We start from the raw sequence: 20,735 nt of genomic DNA on the forward strand, positions 1-20,735 counted from the left end.
GCAAAGGAGGTGGCGTATGAGGGAGGTTATAGCATTAAAGACAGGCCTCAATAAAAAAGTGGCATTTGCACAATTTCAAGGAGTTGCAGGAATTTATCAAGTAGATGTATGGACAAGATTGTTCCAGACAAAGGCCCTGACACAAGCATGTGTGACTTATAAGCAGAGAGGTCAGTATGGGGAGAGTAAGGTGAAAATTTAGTAGATGAGATCCGAGAGGTAATGGTGAGGGAGACAGAGCAGGTGGATCCGTGGAGGCTGTTGTTGAGGCCTTGCTACTCTGAGGGAGATAGGAAGCCATTGCTTGATTTTGCAGAGAGAGACATGCTCTAACATATTTTAAAAGGATGACTTAGTTACTTGTTAAAAATAGACTCTAGCCTGACCTGTGGTGGCGCAGTGGATAAAGCGTCGACCTGGAAATGCTGAGGTCGCCGGTTCGAAACCCTGGGCTTGCCTGGTCAAGGCACATATGGGAGTTGATGCTTCCAGCTCCTCCCCCCTTCTCTCTCTCTGTCTCTCTCCCTCTCCCTCTCTCTCTCCTCTCTAAAAATGAATAAAGAAAAAAAAATTAAAAAAAAATTCTAAAAAAAAAAAAAAAACTCTAGAGGAGTGAGGGTAAAAGCAGAGATCTGTTAGGACAGTGTTAGAGTAAATCGCATGAGAGATGGTGGTGGCTCGGGCCAGGGTAGGAGCTATGGAAGTGGTCGGAAATGGCCAGGTCCTGGAAATAAGAAGGTAGAACCAGCAGGAACATCAAAAGCTCTTTGTTGTGTATAGAAAGATCAAACTACTGTAAGACTGTCACACTCTGGTGCTAGTCTAACTTTCCAGCTCATCTCTGATCATTTTCTGCTCTATACTCTCCTCCCCACTTTTACATCCATCTTTTACTAGAGCCCCACTGGTTGATGCTTCCTGGGTAGCCTAGTGGTTAAAACTGTTGGCTCTGGAATTAGACAATATGGGTTTGATTTCTGGTTGTTTTCACTTACTGTGTAGTCTTAAATTAGTTTCTTAAGCCTCCATTTTCTCATTTATTGACTGGGGATAATAATAGAGCCTGCCTTGCAGAGTGGTATTGTGAGATTGAGGTAATTCGTGTAGAATACTTAACATAGTGCCTTGGCAAGTATTAAGGTCTCAATATTAGCTGCTGTTATTACTTCAGATTGTGTTCCTTTGGCCACAGTCTTTCCTCTGCATTAATGCCAATCTCCTTTTCTATACTCTCCTCCACTATAGTGTACTTTAGTGTTTTACTAAACACTGGTCTATGGACCAGTCCACCAGAAATTTCATGCCAGTCTGCAAAAGAGTTAACCACCTTGATGTTGTATGAAGATGATAGACCCAGTGATCTTAGTCAAATTTGCCAATGTGCAGGGTGATTTTTGCCTTAGCGGTCTCCAAAATCTCATTCTATTTTCACTGGTCCCCAAGTGTAAAAAGGTTGAAAACCACCAGTTTATTTATTTATTTTTTGCTTTGTTTTTCAAATCCGTATGACAGAAATTCTTTTTTTTCTTTTGCAAGAGAGAGATAGGAAAGGAGACATGAGAAGTATTAATTCTTTGTTGCAGCACCTTAGTTGTTCACTGATTGATTCTCATATATGACTTGACCAGGGGTAGGTGGTGGTGCAGGGCTCAAGCCAAGCCAGTGACCTCTTGCTCAAGCCAATGACCTCAAGGTTTTAAACCTAGGACCTCAGTGTCCCATCCCAGGTTGACGCTCAATCTACTACACTACCACTAGTCAGGCAACAGAAATCCTTGAGGAAATTTAAAAATAAAATCAAACTATCCATAATTTCCCTACTGTTTTCATCTTTTTGTAGTCTGTCTGGTTTTTGTCCACATGTCTCTTATTTACATAGGCACAGCTGTTCATTTTTCATGATCAGTTCAAATGCTATCTCTTGTCTTTCCTAATGCTCTGGGTAGAGTAAGTCCTGTGCTTTGGGCTCCTTTAGCATTTTTCTGATGAACTTAAAAAGGTGTGGTTATTCATGTGTACATCTGTCACCTCTGCCAAACTGAGTATCTTGAATAAAAAGGTTTATTTATTCACCTTTAATTCTCTGGCACCTAGTACTTAGACATCAGCAAACATTTGTAGAATTAGACAGTTGAGTGGAGCTTACCAAGGCTCTCCACCCCAATCCTTCTTACATGTAACTGTTAGATTCATATTTGTGACATTCCCTTGCTCAGAATCTCCAATGGCCCTCATTGCCTGCAGAGTGAAGTTGAGATTCCTTAGCTGAATATTTGGCACTCTACTATCTGACCTCAATTTGCCTTTCCAATTTTATTTCCTACTACAGTTATTCAAACTGATCTGTTCCCTATTTCCCAGGGCCCTCCATCCCTTTTTTCTGTCCATGCCTTGATTCATATTGTTTTACCCCCTGAGAAGCAGCCCTCTCCTGTCCTGATTCCCCTCCTCAGGACCCTTTTCATAGCCTTCTCTGGTGTCCCAGCTGGAAGGGCCCTCTCCCTGCTTTCAGGTCTCAGAACCTGGTAACTGCTACTTGTCACTTTTTAACTTTACAGAGATAATTTATCAACATGTATTTTTTTCTATTTAGTCTCTTAAAAGACAGGTCTAAGGTGATTCATCTTTGTGTGCTCTACTTGTGAGTAGCATTGGGTAACTGATAAGTTCTGAAACGGCGGGTGAATGAATTAATATGTGAGTACATAGGCTTCCTGGAATAGCACTTGTATCCCTGGGCTGGTTTGGAGGGTGATGAGAATAAGAGGATATGATACATAGCCACAGAGAGACACTGGGAAGAGGGTGCTCCCTGCCTCTGTCCTCCTGCAGCTGCCCTTAACCCAGATGTACCAAGTCCACTCAAGACACATTTACTGATGTCTGACATGTCCCAAGCTTAGTACTTGGCTTGAAAAATACAAAAGATGTCATGTACCTTTACCTTATACACCCTTCAGATAGCAAGATGTTTCAGGGCTCTGGCCATTGGTATTATATATAGGTCCCATTTGTCCCAGACTTATCTTATTAGACCTATCTTGGTTTTGCTTTGTTTGGCTAACTTAAACTCTTGGGGGTTTTTTAATTTAATTTAATTTTTATTTTTTTTAATTTTTTTAGAGAGAGAGTCAGAGAGAGAGATAGACAGGGACAGACAGACAGTAATGGAGAAATGAGAAGCATCAATCATTAGTTTTTCGTTGCGCATTGCAACACCTTAGTTGTTCATTGATTGCTTTCTCATATGTGCCTTGACCACAGGCCTTCAGCAAACTGAGTAACCCCTTGCTCGAGCCAGCGACCTTGGATCCAAGCTGGTGAGCTTTTTTTTTTTTTTGTATTTTTCTGAAGCTGGAAACCGGGAGAGACAGTCAGACAGACTCCCGCATGCGCCTGACCGGGATCCACCCGGCACGCCCACCAGGGGCTATGCTCTGCCCACCAGGGGGCGATGCTCTGCCCCTCCAGGGCGTCGCTCTGCCGCGACCAGAGCCACTCTACCGCCTGGGGCAGAGGCCAAGGAGCCATCCCCAGCGCCCGGGCCATCTTTGCTCCAATGGAGCCTCGGCTGCGGGAGGGGAAGAGAGAGACAGAGAGGAAGGAGAGGGGGAGGGGTGGAGAAGCAGATGGGCGCTTCTCCTATGTGCCCTGGCCGGGAATTGAACCCGGGTCCCCCGCACGCCAGGCCGACGCTCTACCGCTGAGCCAACTGGCCAGGGCTAGCTGGTGAGCTTTTGCTCAAACCAGATGAGCCCGCGCTCAAGCTGGCAACCTCGGGGTCTTGAACCTGGGTCCTCTGCATCCCAGTTTGACGCTCTATCCACTGCGCCACCACCTGGTCAGGCAAAGGTATGTTTGTGGGGGGGGGGGTTTGGTTTTTTTTTTTTTTATTCATTTTTTCAGAGAGGAGTGGGAGAGAGAGAAAGGAGAGACAGAGAGAGAAGGGGAGGAGGAGCTGGAAGCATCAACTCCCATATGTGCCTTGACCAGGCAAGCCCAGGGTTTTGAACCGGCGACCTCAGCATTTCCAGGTCGACGCTTTATCCACTGCACCACCACAGGTCTAACTTAAACTCTTAAGTGGTTTGACTAATCCATTCCAGTTTACTGTTTAAAAATTTCATTCTAATTACATTTTAAATTTGATTTGTGTTTAATTTTTAATTTTGATGAAGCCAGCTTGACTGTGGAGCTCAGAAGAATTGGCAGTGGGTACTTTCACATTTCACTGTTTTTAGACTCTTGGGTGGACCTTTCTAATCACCTTTCCCCTTTTATTATTCTCCACTGTTGGGAAATACTGTGTCATTTTAAATCAATCAATATTGATGTTTGCTTAGGGAGGAAATAGATGTAAATAACAGGTGTCATTATTGAATTGTACATATAAGAAAAACAAGTCCACTCATTTTGAAATCTGTTTCAGGCCATGGCTGGTTTGCTCAGTGGATAGAGCGTCAGCCTGGCATGTGGACATCCTGGCTTTGATCCCCGGTCAGGGCACACAAGAGAAGCGACCTTCTGCTTCTCTCCCTCTCCGGCTTCCCCTTCTTTCTCTCTTCCCGCCTCGCAGCCAGTGGCTCAATTAAGTCAAGCATCGGCCCTAAACAGGGCTGCCAGGTGGATCCCTGTCGGGGCACATGTGGGAGTCTGTCTCACTATCTTCCCTCCTCTCACTTTAAAAAGAAAGAAAGAAATCTGTTTCATTGGCCCATCTTTTCTCACACCTGACCTCTTTTTTCTGGTACACCTTTATATTCCAGACATACTGAACTCTTTTAATACTTGAAGTTCTCAGAATTCTTTCAGTGTCATTTCATCAGGTTAATTTTTATCTCTGCTTAAGGACTCAGCTTAGGCCTCTCATCCCTTAAGAAACCTATCACTTCCTTCCCATCTCTGTCCTTCCCCTTCTAAGGTGAGTTACTTGCCCCTTGTGTTCATTTCTGTCACACCCTGTGCCTATTTTTCTTAGAAAACTTACCACAGTACATTATAGCTATTTATTTTTCTATTTCTTCTAGCAAGCTGAAATCTCCCGTCTCCCCAATAAATGGGCTCCTTTTGTATCTGGAAGTTAGCACAGTGTCTGTTATATAGTAGACACTCACTAAATGCTTACTAATTAGACAGTTCAATGCCCAGCTTTCTAAATTCATTTCAAGGATGGAAGCTATTAAGGAATACTATTAACTTCTCTACTATTATGCTAATGTTGTAAAAATGGGAAATAGTAAGAAATTAACATTATTACATAATTACATATATGTAATTGTAAATATAACATTAAGTAATGTAAAACATTAATTAGTAGGTAATTAATCTCCTGTGTAAAAGCAATACAGAATTCAGTTCCTGAGCAACTTCTGCCCTTTAAGCAATAATCTACTAGTTGGCACTTAACTATCATAAAAGGAAAGGAACCAGACTATTGTGTACCTAATAAAAAGGTGGATAAGGGAGGAGCGAAGGATAAAGAGGGAGTGAGTTAGCAAATGCCACACAGTTACAAACTAACACAAAGGTGAAGGTGGTTCATGAAGCTAGCTTGACTCAGAAGGGCTGAAATAGCAAAGAGCAAAAGGCAACCAATGGTGAAAGCAAGGATTCACAGGGAACGCCAGACAGGAGCAGGTGAGCACCCAGGTGGGGCGCGGGTCCTGGGTGATAAGGGAGGAGGGAATCCAGAATGTAAAACTCTGGGGAGCCTGAGTAGGGAGGTGCAGTGTTTACATAGAGACAAAGATACACTTGAAAAGACCTTAAAAGGAGATGGGCATAGTTACAGACACTGGCTGGCACCAGAGACTCTGAAAAGAACAGAAGATGGGGCATTGTTGGGGATGAATAGGAGACAGAAAGCAAGAGATACGGAGAAGACCAATTCAAAAGTAGTGGATTTAAATATACTGATGTATATATTCTCCAGCTTATACTAAGTAAACTGTACATTATTTTGAGTAGCATATAAAACTTTTATGTATATGACACAATTGGAGAAACTGTTCTTCCTTGGAAGTTTGGAATCTTGATCTGCCGTGGGTAGGTAATATCCTTGTGGAAAGAAGTCAGCTATTCTTGTTAAATGGGTAGATTCAGTCTCTGAGCTACCAGATCCCTGTTTGTCCTTTCAGAGTCTTTATTCAACACCTATTATGTGCTAGCTCTGTTCCAGCACCAAGGACACATCAGTGAACAAAACAGGCAAATATTCCTGCCCATGTATGGCTCACATTGGGAAGGGAATGGCTGTTGGGGAGCAGAGAGTATAACGAAAGCCCCAAAGTAGTAAATTATGCAGTGCGTTAGAAGGTGAGAAGTGCTATGGGGAAAGGGAAAGAAGGTAGAAGACATGTCGGGACCAGGTATGTTGAGATTTTCAACAGAGTAGACAAGGAAGGTCTCACTGAGAATCGAATGACAGTTGAGCAAAGACTAACAGTGAATGAGCAAGCTGTGCAGGCTGGTGTCTTGTCAACAGGATGCCATTCTATATACATGTACTTGAAATGGTAAGCCTTTCTAGTACCCTTCTTAAAGTAGCTAATCTTAAAGAAAAATGAGCTTAGAAGTGGTGTTAGCAGGTGGAGGTTAAGAGCAAAAGGAGCATTTTATGAGTTCATCCTTGGCTTTCTGTAAAATCCGTGTAGTTTTACACTGAACACCTGGTATGACTCTGCAGTTTTCACTTCATGAAAACAGATACCGAGCATGCATTTTTTCCCCCTTGAAATCTCTTTTGGACGGAAAACAAGTGTTTGTTTAATGGAAATAGAAACTGCAGAGGTTTTTCAGAAACCACATTAATAGAGAAAATATGAATGAGACCTGAAGAAGTGGCTGTGGGATCAGCACAGAGATGAAGGGAGCCTGGTGACTGGACAGTCTCTAAATACACTTCTTGAGGAAGAAAAGGCACCAAGTGTCAAATACGGTTTGAGGTCTGGACAAGGCAAGGGTGTGTTAATGATCAGAATCTTAAAGGTGGTTTTTATGTTCAGCTATTTAGACTGATCTACATGACCAGCCTGTTTGCTATTAAAGAAGAATCAGCCAAAGGGAGTATTTTAAGATGTGAGTATGAATCTGGCCAGGCAGCTACTCTGGTTTCAGTGGTTGATTTCCTGGGATGAAGTTTCCTTTGTATAAGACTAAAAATTCTCGGCCCTGGCCGGTTGGCTTAGCGGTGGAGCGTCGGCCTGGCGTGCAGGGGACCCGGGTTCGATTCCCGGCCAGGGCACATGGGAGAGGCGCCCATTTGCTTCTCCACCTCCCACACCCTCCTTCCTCTCTGTCTCTCTCTTCCCATCCCGCAGCCGGGGCTCCATTGGAGCAGGGATGGCCCGGGCGCTGGGGATGGCTCCTTGGCCTCTGCCCCAGGCGCTGGAGTGGCTCTGGTTGCGGCGGAGCGACGCCCCGGAGGGGCAGAGCGTCGCCCCTGGTGGGCGTTCTGGGTGGATCCCGGTCGGGCGCATGCGGGAGTCTGTCTGACTGCCTCTCCCCGTTTCCAGCTTCAGAAAGAAAAAGAAAAAAAAAAAAAGACTAAAAATTCTCCTTTCCTACCCAGTATCTCTCATTCTTAATTTCAGGATGGAAGTTCAGCCTTGACTACTGTTCAAACTGGTAATTCTAGCTCTGCCTTTGTACTACCTCAGAATAACTATTTTGGATAGTTTTAAAATCCAAATACAATTAATTTTTATTTGCTTTTCTTCTATGTAGTATGTTACCTGTGAGAGCAAAACATTTTGATAAAAAGAATCCCTAGGAGATCAATAAACTTAAGAATGACTGAGGACAAATATCGTATATATGGTGACAGAAAAGGATTAGATTTTGGGTGATGAACGCAACATAATCAACAGTTCAAATTCTATAGAGATGTTTATCTGAAACCGATGTATTCTTATTAATCAATGCCACTCCATTAAATTTAACTTCTAAGTAATAATAATTTTTAAAAAACCCTGAAAATCCTCAGTCAGTACTCCAAATATACCAAGTGTTCTGTTAGAGATAAGGGAACCAGGAGAAGGGGACTTTGGAATTAGATCTTGTTTAACCAGTAACTATGCCTTACACAAGGTGAAGTCCAGAGATGAAAGCCGGGTCAGAAAACCCCAAAAAGCTGCTTTGGCACATCAGAATTACAATTAAAGTGCAGAGCTGTCATCATTCAGAACCACCTGAAATCTACCTGCTGGAAGTCATACAGATAGGGATTTAAAGAAGGCGTATCAAGACTGATAGGAAGGCCTGACCAGGCAGTGGTGCAGTGGATAGAGCTTCACACTGGGTCGCAGAGGACTCAGGTTTGAGACCCTGACGTTGCTGGCTTGAGAGTGGGCTCATCTGGTTTGAGGGCTCACCAGCTTGAGCCCAAGGTCACTGGCTTGAGCAAGGGGTCACTCGGTCTGCTGTAGCCCCCTGGTCAAGGCTCATATGAGAAAGCAATCAATGAACAACTAAGGTGCTGCAATGAAGAATTGATGCTTCTCGTCTCTCTCTTCCTTCCTGTCTGTCTCTGTCACACACACATACACACACACACACATCCTGATAGAAGGGGTATGATGTGGAAAAGGCTGGTTCTATACTCATGTGTGGCAGATAAATATTATGAGGATATCTTGGCTGCAGAGGCCCCCTGAGGAGTGAGGGGTCCTAGCCCCACACCAGGCCCCACAGCCCACGGTTCCTTTGCTAGGAATAGTAGTCCCCTAACTTCTGGCTGTAGAAACCAGCAGAGATTGAAGCTGAGTGAGATGGAGGGCTGTTGGAGTCCCGGGCAGCTCCTATTAAAGAGCCTGTACACAGACTTACTTGGACTCACTCCCTCTGAGTTCCAGCACTGGGGCAGCAGTTTGAAAGGAACCCAGGACATATGGGGGGGAACTGAATTGTCTGGCATTAGAGCAAGAGCTAAGGGAACAGCTTTCTGCCAGATAAAATTGCTGGCAGAGGCCATTCTTTTTCTCACACACGTAACAGAGCTGGCAGGCAGGCCCCATATGAGTCTCCGTCAACCTGGCTATTCCCCCTGCCCTGGTGATGCCCTGAGACCCCACCATACCCACCTCGTGGGCTCACCCAAGCTGTTTTTAGTGGTTTTTCCATACAAATGGCCTATCTTGGCTAATGCTTCAGAAGACTTTCCTAATGTTGCTCAAACAAGCAGCATCTGGCCCCAGTGTATTCCATACCTCTAAGTGACTCCAGGCCCAGCACTAGCAGCCACTGGTCTTGGTTTGCAACTTGACCTCACTAGGGCATCTCCAAGCCCAACACAGGTAGCAACCATCTGCATATTGCTTTGTAGCTCATGCTGGGTGGCCCTGGGCAGAACACAGGCAGTAGCTGACCTTGGCCCGTACCCCCAGGAGGCCCCAGAGCCAGCACACCTAGTGGACAGCTTCAGACAACGTCAGAGCACCACCCAACCATCTCAACAGTGACACATTCAAGGGTTGAACTTTGCGAGCACCAGAGCTCTGCCAAAGTAAGTCCTGCTCTGTGGGACGGAGCCCTGCACATCTGATCCTCCAGAGTAGTCAGTGATCACAGGCAGTCCTTGCAGCTGATCAGCCTGGGGGTAAATCCATCCTATTGACTTGCCAACAACAATCGAGGCTCCACTATAACAGGAGAGTGTACACAGCCCACATGGAGGATGCACACTTGAGTACCCAGCTTGGGCAACCAGGGAGACTGTACCACTGGACCCTAAAGAACACCTACTACTTACTACATAAGGCCACTCTACTAAGCCTAGGAGATGTAGCAGTTCTACCTAATATGTAGAGACCAATACAGGGAGGCTGCCAAATTGAGGAGACAGAACCGTATCCCAAAAGAGAGAACAGAACAAAACTCCATCAAAAGAACTAAACAATGGAGACAAGCAATATACTAGATTCAGAGTTCAAAACACTGGTTATAAGTATGCTCAATGAACTTAGTGAGAACTAAGTCCCAGTGCTGGGATTTTATAATTTTTTGGAACTTTATAACTTTAATTCAGAAATTGAAGCTTCAAAAAGAAGGAAAGGGAAATGGAGAGGAGAGTTAGTATATGATCAAAAAAAGATAGGAAACATAAAAGCAGAGATAGAAAGCAAAAAAAAAAAAAAAAAAATACATTGGCCCTGGCCCGGTTGGCTCAGCGGTAGAGCGTCGGCCTGGCTTGCAGGGGACCCAGGTTCGATTCCCGGCCAGGGCACATAGGAGAAGCGCCCATTTGCTTCTCCACCCCCCGCCTTCCTCTCTGTCTCTCTCTTCCCCTCCTGCAGCCAAGGCTCCATTGGAACAAAGATGGCCCGGGCGCTGGGGATGGCTCCTTGGCCTCTGCCCCAGGCACTAGAGTGGCTCTGGTCGCAGCAGAGCAACGCCCCGGAGGGGCAGAGCATCGCCCCCTGGTGGGCGTGCCGGGTGGATCCCGGTCGGGCGCATGCGGGAGTCTGTCTGACTGTCTCTCCCTGTTTCCAGAAATTAAAATTAAAAAAAAAATACATTAACTGTAATGAAGAAGACATGATAGGGCATCAACAGTGGAGTAGATGAAGCAGAAGATCAAATCAGATTTGGAATATAAGGAAGCAAAAAACAAAAAACAAAACACACCCAATCAGCCTGACCAGGTGGTGGCGCAGTGGATAGAGCATTGGACTGGGATGCAGAGGACCCAGGTTCGAGACCCTGAGGTCACTAGCTTGAGCACAGGCTCATCTGATTTGAGCAAAGCTCACCAGCTTGGACCCAAGGTCACTGGCTTGAGCAAGGGGTTACCAGTCTGCTGAAGGCCCACGGTCAAGGCACATATGACAAGGCAATCAATGAATAACTAAGGTGTCACAACGAAAAACTGATGATTGATGCTTCTCATTTCTCTTCGTTCCTGTCTGTCCCTATCTATTCCCCTCTCTGACTCTCTCTGTCTCTGTAAAAAAATAAAAATAAAATAAAATAAAATTTAAACAAAAAAAAACCCCACACCCAATCAGAACAGCAAAAATGAAATATCCGAAATAATGAAGATAGTGGAACTTTATACGTACCACCAACATTTGCATCATGAGGGTGCCAGAAGGAGAAGAGAACAAGAAATTGAAAACCTATTTTCAATAACAGAAAACTTCCCTTGCCTGATGAAGGAAATAAACATACAAGTCCAGAAAGTACAGAGTCCCAAACAAGATGAGCCTAAACAGGCCCACACCAAGACACATTATAACTAAAATGCCAAAGGGTAAAGACAGAATCTTAAAAGCAGCAAGAGAAAAGCAGTTACTTACAAGGGAGCTTCCATAAGATTCAGCTGATTTGTCAACAGAAACTTTGCAGGCCAGAGGGAATGGCAAAAAATATTCAAAGTGATGAAAAGCGAGGACCTACAACCAAGATTTCCCAGCAAAGCGATCATTTAGAATTGAAGGACGTATAAATAAGCTTCTCCAACAAGAAGAAGCTCAAGGAGTTTATCACCACCAAACCAGTATTATATGAAATGTTAAAGGGTTGTCTCTGAGAAGAAGAAGAAGAAATATATATATATATGAATAATAAAATGGCAATAAATATATATCTATCAACAATTGAATCTAAAAACAATAAATGATCAAGCAGAACAGAAATATAACCACAGATACAGAGAACATTTTTTGTTTTTTCAGAGAGAGTCAGAGAGAGGGATAGATAGGGACAGACGGGAATAGAGAGAGATGAGAAGCATCAATCATTAGTTTTTCATTGTGACACCTTAGTTGTTCATTGATTGCTTTCTCATATGTGCTTTGACCGTGGGCCTTCAGCAGACCGAGTAACTCCTTGCTCGAGCCAGAGACCTTGGGTCCAAGCTGGTGAGCCTTGCTCAAACTAGATGAACCTGTGCTCAAGCTGGCAACCTCGGGGTCTCCGCATCCTGACGCTCAGTCCACTGCGCCACCACCTGGTCAAGCACAGAACACTTTGATGGTTGCCAAATGGGAAGAAGGATGAAAAAGGTGAAAGGATTAAAAAGTACAAATTGGTTACAGCACAGTCATGGGGATATGAAGCACAGCATAGCGACTATGGTCAATAATATTCTAATAACTATGTTTGGTGTCAGATGGGTGCAGGATTTATTGGGATAATCAGTAAGTTATTAGGTCTAATCACTGAGGTGTACAGCTGAAACTAATATTTTATGTCAACTATAATTGAAAAAATAAATGATTTTAAAAGATTATTTTGGGCCTGACCTGTGGTGGCGCAGTGGATAAAGCGTCGACCTGGAAATGCTGAGGTTGCCGGTTCGAAACCCTGGGCTTGCCTGGCCAAGGCACATATGGGAGTTGATGCTTCCAGCTCCTCCCCCCCTTCTCTCTCTCTGTCTCTCCTCTCTCTCTCTCTCTCTGTCTCTCCCTCTCCTCTCTAAAATGAATAAATTAAAAAAAAATTAAAAAAAATTATTTTGGGAAAAAGTACATATGGGGCAATTAAGGAAGCCTTAAATGTTAGAAGATAAATATAGCATTCTTCATTAATACTAGGAGAAAATACAGCCTCTACGAGATATTTTTCCATGTCACTTTATTCTAGGTTTTTATCATCATTTGTATCTAACCTACAGTAATAGAGAGATTCAAAACAAATAATGCTTAGCACTAGTGTTAAGTTTTATGCCTTTGCTAAGGACACATTAAGAAATATAGACAAGTCCTAGCCAGATGGCCCAATTGGTTAGAGTATTGTCCTGGAGCACAGAGGTTGCCAGTTTGATCCCTGGTCAGGGCACATACAGGAACACATTGATGTTCCTGTTTCTCTCTCTCTTCCTCACTCTTTAAAATCAATCAATAAATTATATTGATTTGATACATATATATTTTACATATATATATTTGGGCAGTAACTTGCCATACAGGAAACACTTTGGAATCAGGAAAAAGAAAGGTTGGCAGGAGTGAAAACTTTTCTGATGGGCATCTCACCACTGACCTACTTTATGACGTTCACCAAGTCATAAAGTCATTGAACATCTCTGTCTTAATTTGCCCATCTGTCTTAAATTCTTATGGGGAACATGACCTAAAACCTGTAAAGGATGTTTTTTAAAACCATAATGGTTTATTTAAGGGTTTTTTAAATTAGATTGATTATTTCCTTAAAATAAGTTTGTATGTTCAAGCCATTGGCAATGTTGTTGGTCCAGTGATCTGATTTTTGAAGGCTGTGAACACCCTAGTGCTGGTACTTTATAACTTTTGGAACTTTATAACTTTAATTCAGAAATTGAAGCTTCAAAAAGAAGAAGGAGAGGGAAATGGCGAGGAGAGAGGGTTAGTATATGATTTAAAGACAAAATTGTCAAATGGAAAGAAGAAAATTAAACTCAATAATAGGAGCAGGGTGGTAGAGAGAGCCTTTGAGTATGTGTGATCTACCCTACAATTAAAAGCAGAGCATGGGAAAATATATTTTAAATCCTATTTTCCTTTTGCAACCAGATGGCCTTCAGAAAAGGTGCTAAGAGCCTGGTCTAGCTTGTCGTACTGGTTATTAGAAATAGAGAAGAAGGAGCAACTTGGAGAAAGGGGTGAGATTTCTGTGATGGGTGTTTCTTCTCTTTGCAGGTGTAAACAGAAAGGCCAATTTCTCTAATCTTGTGTATCTTTTGTCCTGTAAGCCACTGCAGGTGTTTGAGCAGCACTGCTTCTGCAACAAAAGCCTAGACTCGTCACATCTTGGGAAGAGAATGGCCACTTCCTGGGGGGCAGCCTTTTTCATGTTGGTGGCATCCTGTGTTTGCAGCACTGTCTTCCACAGCGACCAGCAGACGTGGTTTGAGGGTGTCTTCCTGTCTTCCATGTGCCCCCTCAATGTCAGTGCCAACACCTTGTATGGAATTATGTTTGATGCGGGAAGCACTGGAACTCGAATTCATGTTTACACCTTTGTGCAGAAAATACCCGGTAAGTACAGTTCACACTCTAACATCTCCCAGAAACAAATGTGCTGAGGATGAGTGCTGTGAGTCATACAATCTTATGGCTACTGAATCTCTTTCTTCAGAGAACATTTTGGACTCTGATTTAGTATATATGGTTTAATTTAATGTGAAATTAAGAGAGCTGGGCTGCGTGTAGTGTGAAACTCATGTGTTCAAGAAGTGTAGCTGTGATTTGTCTTTCCTTTTTCCTAAAGGTGGTTGATGTTCCAGGGTCCGGGATATTGAGAATATTGAGAGTAGTATGGGGAGAAGGATCACTACCATCCTTGAAGAAGGGGATGAGAGGACCCTGAAGATTAATTTTTTCTTAATTTCTAATGTTCTGTCTTCGAGTTACAGACAGAGCCTAGGGAAAGGAGTAGGAGCTAGGTGTCCACCAGAGAAATGACAGAAGGATGCAAGGATTGCCTATCACCCTCTGTGTGCCTACTCAGTACTCCTGCAAGCCAGTCCTCACAGGTGGGATTACCTGGAACAGCTGGGGGAATAGCACGTTAATCTAGTAGGTCATATGACACAGAGCCTGTTATCAGAAATTGTCTAACTTTTGGTAATCAGCCATCTCTCTTCTGTTTTAATCCATGGAAAAAATAGGACAGCTTCCAATTTTGGAAGGGGAAATTTTTGATTCTGTGAAGCCAGGACTTTCCGCTTTTGTAGATCAACCTAAACAGGTGAGTTTTGTTACAGTGCCTTGATAATTCACTACACCACTGCTGTTAAATATCTCATACTGTTCACTACTGATACTGAGGTTATGTGTGAAATCAATTTTCTGTCATCTAATAGTCTGGATAACAGTATTGTATACCCTGAGCTCACTAGGGCTTTGGGAGGCTAGACTAGATTGGGGTTGTGCAGGGATAGTACTCATATTGTAAGAGATTATTCCCTTTGCATTGTTTAAGATTTTGAATTGAAGCCATAGGCTGCATTGATTAATGTAGATGCATAAGATGGGCATGAAGTTCTATAGGGTATGAGGTATAAACATGACAATTGAGGGAATGTAGACCCAGGGAACTCGATTTCAGAGTGCCTTGATACAGGACAGAACCATGCCTATACTGTAGAAATCAGGCAAGATCACATGATGAAAAAAATTTTTGGTAGTAGAGGATGAATGGAGAGTTTTGTTGTGACTGTGTTTCACATTGGAGCACCCACAACATGCAACACCCAATGTGTCAGAGGCCACATTAAAATAGAATAAGGCAGAATGTTGAACTTCGGTAACAGACATACAGGTATTCAGTGTCTCAAACATAATGGTTAACCAAAGGAAAACCTGATGTTAAAAATGGCTTGAACTTCAAGAACTAAGAGGATGTGTATTTTCTCAGCTCACTGTGTTTTTTTGTTGTTGTTATTACTTGTTTTAAGAGAAAGAGAAAAAGGCAGAAAGAGAAACAGATAGACAGGAAGAGAGAGAGATGAGAAGCATGAACTTGTTATTGAGGCACCTTAGTTGCTCATTGATTGCTTCTCATATGTGCATTGAACTGGGGGGGCTCCTGCTGAGGCAGTGACCCCTTGCTCAAGCCAGCGACCTTGGGTTTCAAGCCGGTGACCTTTGGGCTCAAGCCAGTGACCATGGGATCATGTTTATGATCCCCTACTCAAGCCAGCAACCTCACGCTCAAGCCAGTGACCTCAGGATTTTGAACCTGGGACTTCAGCATCTCATGTCGACGTTCTATCCACTGTTTTGAAATAGCAAATGTGCTAGAAAATTAGGAGCTTTTGAAAGCAACTACACTGTCAGAAACTTGACATTTAGAGAATGTTGTTTCCTATTAATTAAAATGATTAAGAGGTAGTATGTTGTCAGGATAGGTGTTTACTCAGGAAAACAGTAGATTTAAAATAAATGTTTTCAGTTAATCATAAATTGAGCATCTACTGTGTACAATGCATGTAGGTGCTAGTGATACAAAAAATGAACCTGATAAAATAAAAAAGAAAACTATTAAAAGAAAATGAACCTGAGAGCCCTGGTTGAGTAGCTCAGTTGATGAGAGTGTTGTCCCGATGTTCCACGGTTGTGCATTCAATCCCTAGTCAGGCACATACAGGGGTCAACCAATGAGTGCCTGAATGGGTAGAACAACAAATCAATGTTTCTCTCTCCCTCCTTCTCTCTCTCTCTCCCTCTCCCTCCCTCCCTCCCTCCCTCCCTCCCTCCCTCCCTCCCTCCCTCCCTCTCTCTCTTTCCCTCTTCTCTCCCTCCTCTCCCTCCCTCCTCTTTTTCTCTCCTCTTTCTCTCTCCCTCCTCACTCTCTCCTTCTCCCTCTCTCCCTCTCCTTCTCTCTCTCCCCTCCCTCTCCCTTTCTCTCTCCCTCCCTCTTTTTCCTCCCCCTCTCTCTCCCTCCTCTCTCTCCTCTCTCTCCGCCCTCCCTTCCTCTTTCTCTAAACTCAATAAATAAAAAATTTTAAAAGTAAACTGACATATTCTTTCCCTATGGATATCATAAAAAGTGTGGCATTGTAACAGCTATAGCTAGTGTTTGTGTGGAAACTACACACAGTCTGCCTCCTCTAATGTACACAGAGTTTGTGGGGTAGGAGGCATATCTCCCATTTCACAGCTGAGGAAGCTAAGCCCCAGGAAGCCCTTGTGTTATTGAGGGAGTTTTCCAGCTCCTAATACCGGGTTTCCTTCACTGTACTCAATTTCTGGCCTGTAGCTAACTTATATGAGACACAAAATAACAATCAGTTAAAATGACCATACTATAGAAGAGTCCTTTTTATTATTATTTAACCAAAATGAAACGGATTCTCCTTTAAAAAAGCCTGCTTCTCTAGGTCTCTGCTCATTCATTTGCCTCCTGCTACCTCAGCCCTATTACTCCCGAGAGCAGGTGAGGGAATACACAGGTGCCATTGTATGGACTCTTCACTGGAGGAGTGGCTCTTCTCTCTCTGAAGGGTGCTGAGACTGTTCAAGGACTCTTAGAGGTGGCCAAAGGCTCGATCCCCCGCAGTCACTGGAAAAGGACCCCGGTGGTCTTGAAGGCAACAGCGGGACTGCGCTTACTGCCAGAACAGAAGGCCCAGGCTCTGCTCTTTGAGGTAATCTTTGAAATCTTCTGCATCATGGATAATTCTTTTCCCCTATATAATATTTTCCTTATGGCTTAAAGCCCTGTGGGCTGCTACTGTTACCTTCAGCATTCCACCATGCCTAAAGCACTGCAGTGACTTTGGGCTCTTTATGTAGCCAGTTATTTACTTTTTAAAATATGACTCTTGAATTTATAGAGCTTTTCCTAAAGCATTTAACGTACTTCCTGTCAATGGTATTCTCAGTTCTCCTAACTTATTACAGCAGAATCATATAAATTGTTTTTAATCAGCTTTCATGAGGAATAACTTTCATACAATTAGACGTATTCATTTTCAGTGTATAGTGAATACACAAATACAGACATTTCCTTGTGCCCTTTGTAGCCAGTTTACTCCTCCAGTGAAACCAGGCAACCACTGATCTGCTCTGTGTCATTACAGATTAGTTTTGCTTGTTCTTACATTTCACATAAATGAAATCATACAGTTTATATTCTCTTTTTTGTGTGTCTAACTTTTTTCTCTCAGTATAAAGGTGTTGAGAAAATCATAGAATTGTGAAATGTGAAAGATTTTTAAGGATAATTGTTCTCATTCAGATCAAAATTAAGTAGAGTTTTAAAAAAACTCAATATTTTTAACATAATTGTACATTTTTATTATGCAAACACATGTAAATTAATAAGATGAATAAGATTCAATATTGTGAAGAGAATACATGCAGAATCCCATTATAACAACAACAACAAAATTACAGCAGAAAAGGACTCTGTAGTACAGGTGTGTTAATTCAGGCTTATAAATCCATTCTCCTTTGATTGTCAGCACAGATCCTTGAGTCCCTTGCCCGGGACAAACTGCCTGCAATGTCTTCATGAGAGTGAATCCCAATTCTTCATTCATTCATTCAATCGTTTATTCATCATATGCGTGCTTTATTGTGTATTGGACACTGGTGAAATTACTGGGGACATAGAGCAGGGAACAAAGATGACACTGTCTCCCTGTCTTCATGGAACTAACATTCTAGTTGCCAAGACAAAATAACTAAACAGGTCAATACAAAGTATGTCAGGTACTTTAGAAGATCTGGAGAAAAAAATACAGCAGGGTAAGGCAGGTAGGGAATGCTGGCGGTAGTGCGGGAAGGTGCTATTTTAAATAGGGTGGTCAGGCAGACCTCACTGATAAGATGCATTTGATCAGAGATCTGAAGGGAATGAAGAAACAAGCTATGCAAAACATTTGTGAGTAGAATATTCAAAGCTTAAGAAACGGGTGCAAAGTCCTAAAGCAGGAATGTGCCTGTATGTTTAAGGAACCGCATCTAGGATAGCTGGCTGGCGGAGAGTGAGGCCCAAGAGGGGGCGGGGCTTACCGTGTAGGGCCACACAAGCAATTGGAAGGACGTTGGCTTTTTCTCTAAGAAAGAAGCCACTGGAGGGTTTTGAGCTAAGGAGAGACATGAACTGATGTCTTTTTTTTGAAACACCACTCTGGCTGCTGTATTGAGAATAAACTGTGGGCAGAGGTTTGGAGTAGAGAGGGCAAGAGCAGAAACTATGTTAATTCTGTTTGCTTACCTTCTTAAATGCTTGTTTATAGCTCATATAAGTGGCTTTTCCTGGTTAAAACAGCGTGCAGAGGTCACTGCATAAAATTTTTTGTCCTGTCAGAAACTGAGAACAGCCAACAGACTAGCATTTGTCCTATTCCTATTTGAAAACCACCCCCAAACATGATAATCATATAAAAATAAAATGTAACACCCATATCACTGACATGTACTGTGTTTCCCCATGTATAAGACACACCTTTTTTCAAATAATTGGGGGTAAAAACTGGGTGCATCTTATACAGTGGTTGTAGATTATTTTATTTGCATTTCCTGCTTTTTCATGTGGATGAGGAGTTGTATGAATTTATGATGAATAAAACTTGAGTTCAATAACTTCATGTAGTACATTTCTTTCAAATTCCAGGCCCCCAAATTAAGATTTGTCTTATACATGGAGAAATACGGTATTTATGGAGAGTCAAGAGCATTTGTGCAAGATCTTTATTCTCATCTTCTAAAATGGGATAAGTAAATCTAGATCTGGGATCTCTAGACTCTTGAGGCCCCAGGCATGTGCCAGGATTTGACAGGACTGACAGAAGAGTACCTCAGCCCAGGGACATGAGCTTCTTTACCAGGAAGGACAAAGACTGGAGCATTTGATAAGACAGCAGCAGAAACTTTCCTACAGCCTCAGGAGCCACCCAGGCTCAGAGTTTATCTGCTCATCTAAAAAATGGAGTGAACCTGACCTGTGGTGGCGCAGTGGATAAAGTGTCAACCTGTAAACGCTGAGGTTACCGGTTCAAAACCCTGGGCTTGCCTGGTCAAGGCACATGCGGGAGTTGATGCTTCCAGCTCCTCCCCCCTTCTCTCTCTCTCTCTCTCTCTCTCTCTCTCTCTCTCTCTCCCCTCTCTATAATGAATAAATAAAATCTTTATAAAAAAATAAAATAAAATAAACTTTCCTTAAAAAAAAAAAAAGAAAGAAAAAATGGAGTGCGAAGGGGTTCTCCTACCTTCCAGTATCTATCCAGATAGAATTAATCAGGGTTTTTTTTTTATTTCTTTTGGTCTTTTTTTATTTTATTTTATTTATTTTTTTAAGACTTTACTTATTCCATTTTTAGAGAGGAAAGAGAGAGAGAGAGAGAGAGAGAGAAGGAGCAGGAAGCATCAACTCCTATATGTGCCTTGACCAGGCAAGCCCAGGGCTTCGAACCGGCAACCTCAGGGTTCCAGGTTGACGCTTTATCCCATTGCACCACCACAGGTCAGGCAATCAGGTATTTTTTTAAAAAAATTACAGGATCCTGATTGGAGCTGGCAGGATCAAATGTATGCCCTTTCCGGGGTCCAGTTCACCTATACATGCATATGGTTTGGTTGTGATTGATTTCAAAGACGGGAATCCCCATCTTTTGTTTTTACAAGAAATCAGCAATAGCTTGCATGGTGCCTTCTCTAATTGTTTTAGGGAAAAGGAATGAATTCTGCTAAAAGTTTATTTAGGAAAAATGAAAAAAGTAGTTTTCTAAGCCTTTTAGGATACAGCCAAAATATGGAAATCTGTTTTATTGCCTTAGGGAATTCAGAGTATTTTCCATTTTCTCTAGGTAAAAGAGATCTTCAAGAAGTCACCTTTCTTGGTACCAGATGACAGTGTTAGCATCATGGACGGATCCGATGAAGGTGGAGAGGTGTTTGATATATGTTCCAGGGGAAGGGCCCAGGGTTAATAACAGATCTGATGGAAGGAAATGGGAGCAGGGATGGGGTGCTGAAGAAAAGAGAACTGAGGAGAAGTGAGTAAGCACGGAGGAATGGAGGAGTGGGGAGAAGCGAGTGCGTGCTTCTGACGTGAATTGTGCAGAGAAGAGAAAGTGATGGAGCCAGGGGAGAGGAGAAATGCTCTGGGATGTAATCCTTGTCTCTCTCTTTTAGGCATATTAGCTTGGATTACTGTGAATTTTCTGACAGGTAATACTCTCAAATTTATCTTAAACTCTTGACTGGGTTTCACACATGGTCAGAGAGCAAAATTACCTTTCTTTTATCCTGTATTCTTTCCTTTTGTAAAAAAGAAGAAAGGAAAGACAGGAAATTAGTGTTTAT

General features: G+C 42.7%; 1 protein-coding gene across 1 annotated transcript in view; it reads left to right on the forward strand.

The window, feature by feature from the left end:
- ENTPD5 (ectonucleoside triphosphate diphosphohydrolase 5 (inactive)) overlaps nt 1–20,735 on the forward strand; it is a 43,964-nt gene that overhangs the window by 11,198 nt on the left and 12,031 nt on the right. Inside the window, 5 exon segments of the mRNA XM_066277734.1 lie at nt 13,670–13,955; nt 14,588–14,667; nt 16,925–17,068; nt 20,237–20,312; nt 20,565–20,600. Coding sequence (XP_066133831.1) covers nt 13,670–13,955; nt 14,588–14,667; nt 16,925–17,068; nt 20,237–20,312; nt 20,565–20,600 — 622 coding nt within the window.

The sequence above is a fragment of the Saccopteryx bilineata genome, chromosome 4 (assembly GCF_036850765.1).
Source record: "Saccopteryx bilineata isolate mSacBil1 chromosome 4, mSacBil1_pri_phased_curated, whole genome shotgun sequence".
Classification (NCBI taxonomy): Eukaryota; Metazoa; Chordata; class Mammalia; order Chiroptera; family Emballonuridae; genus Saccopteryx; species Saccopteryx bilineata.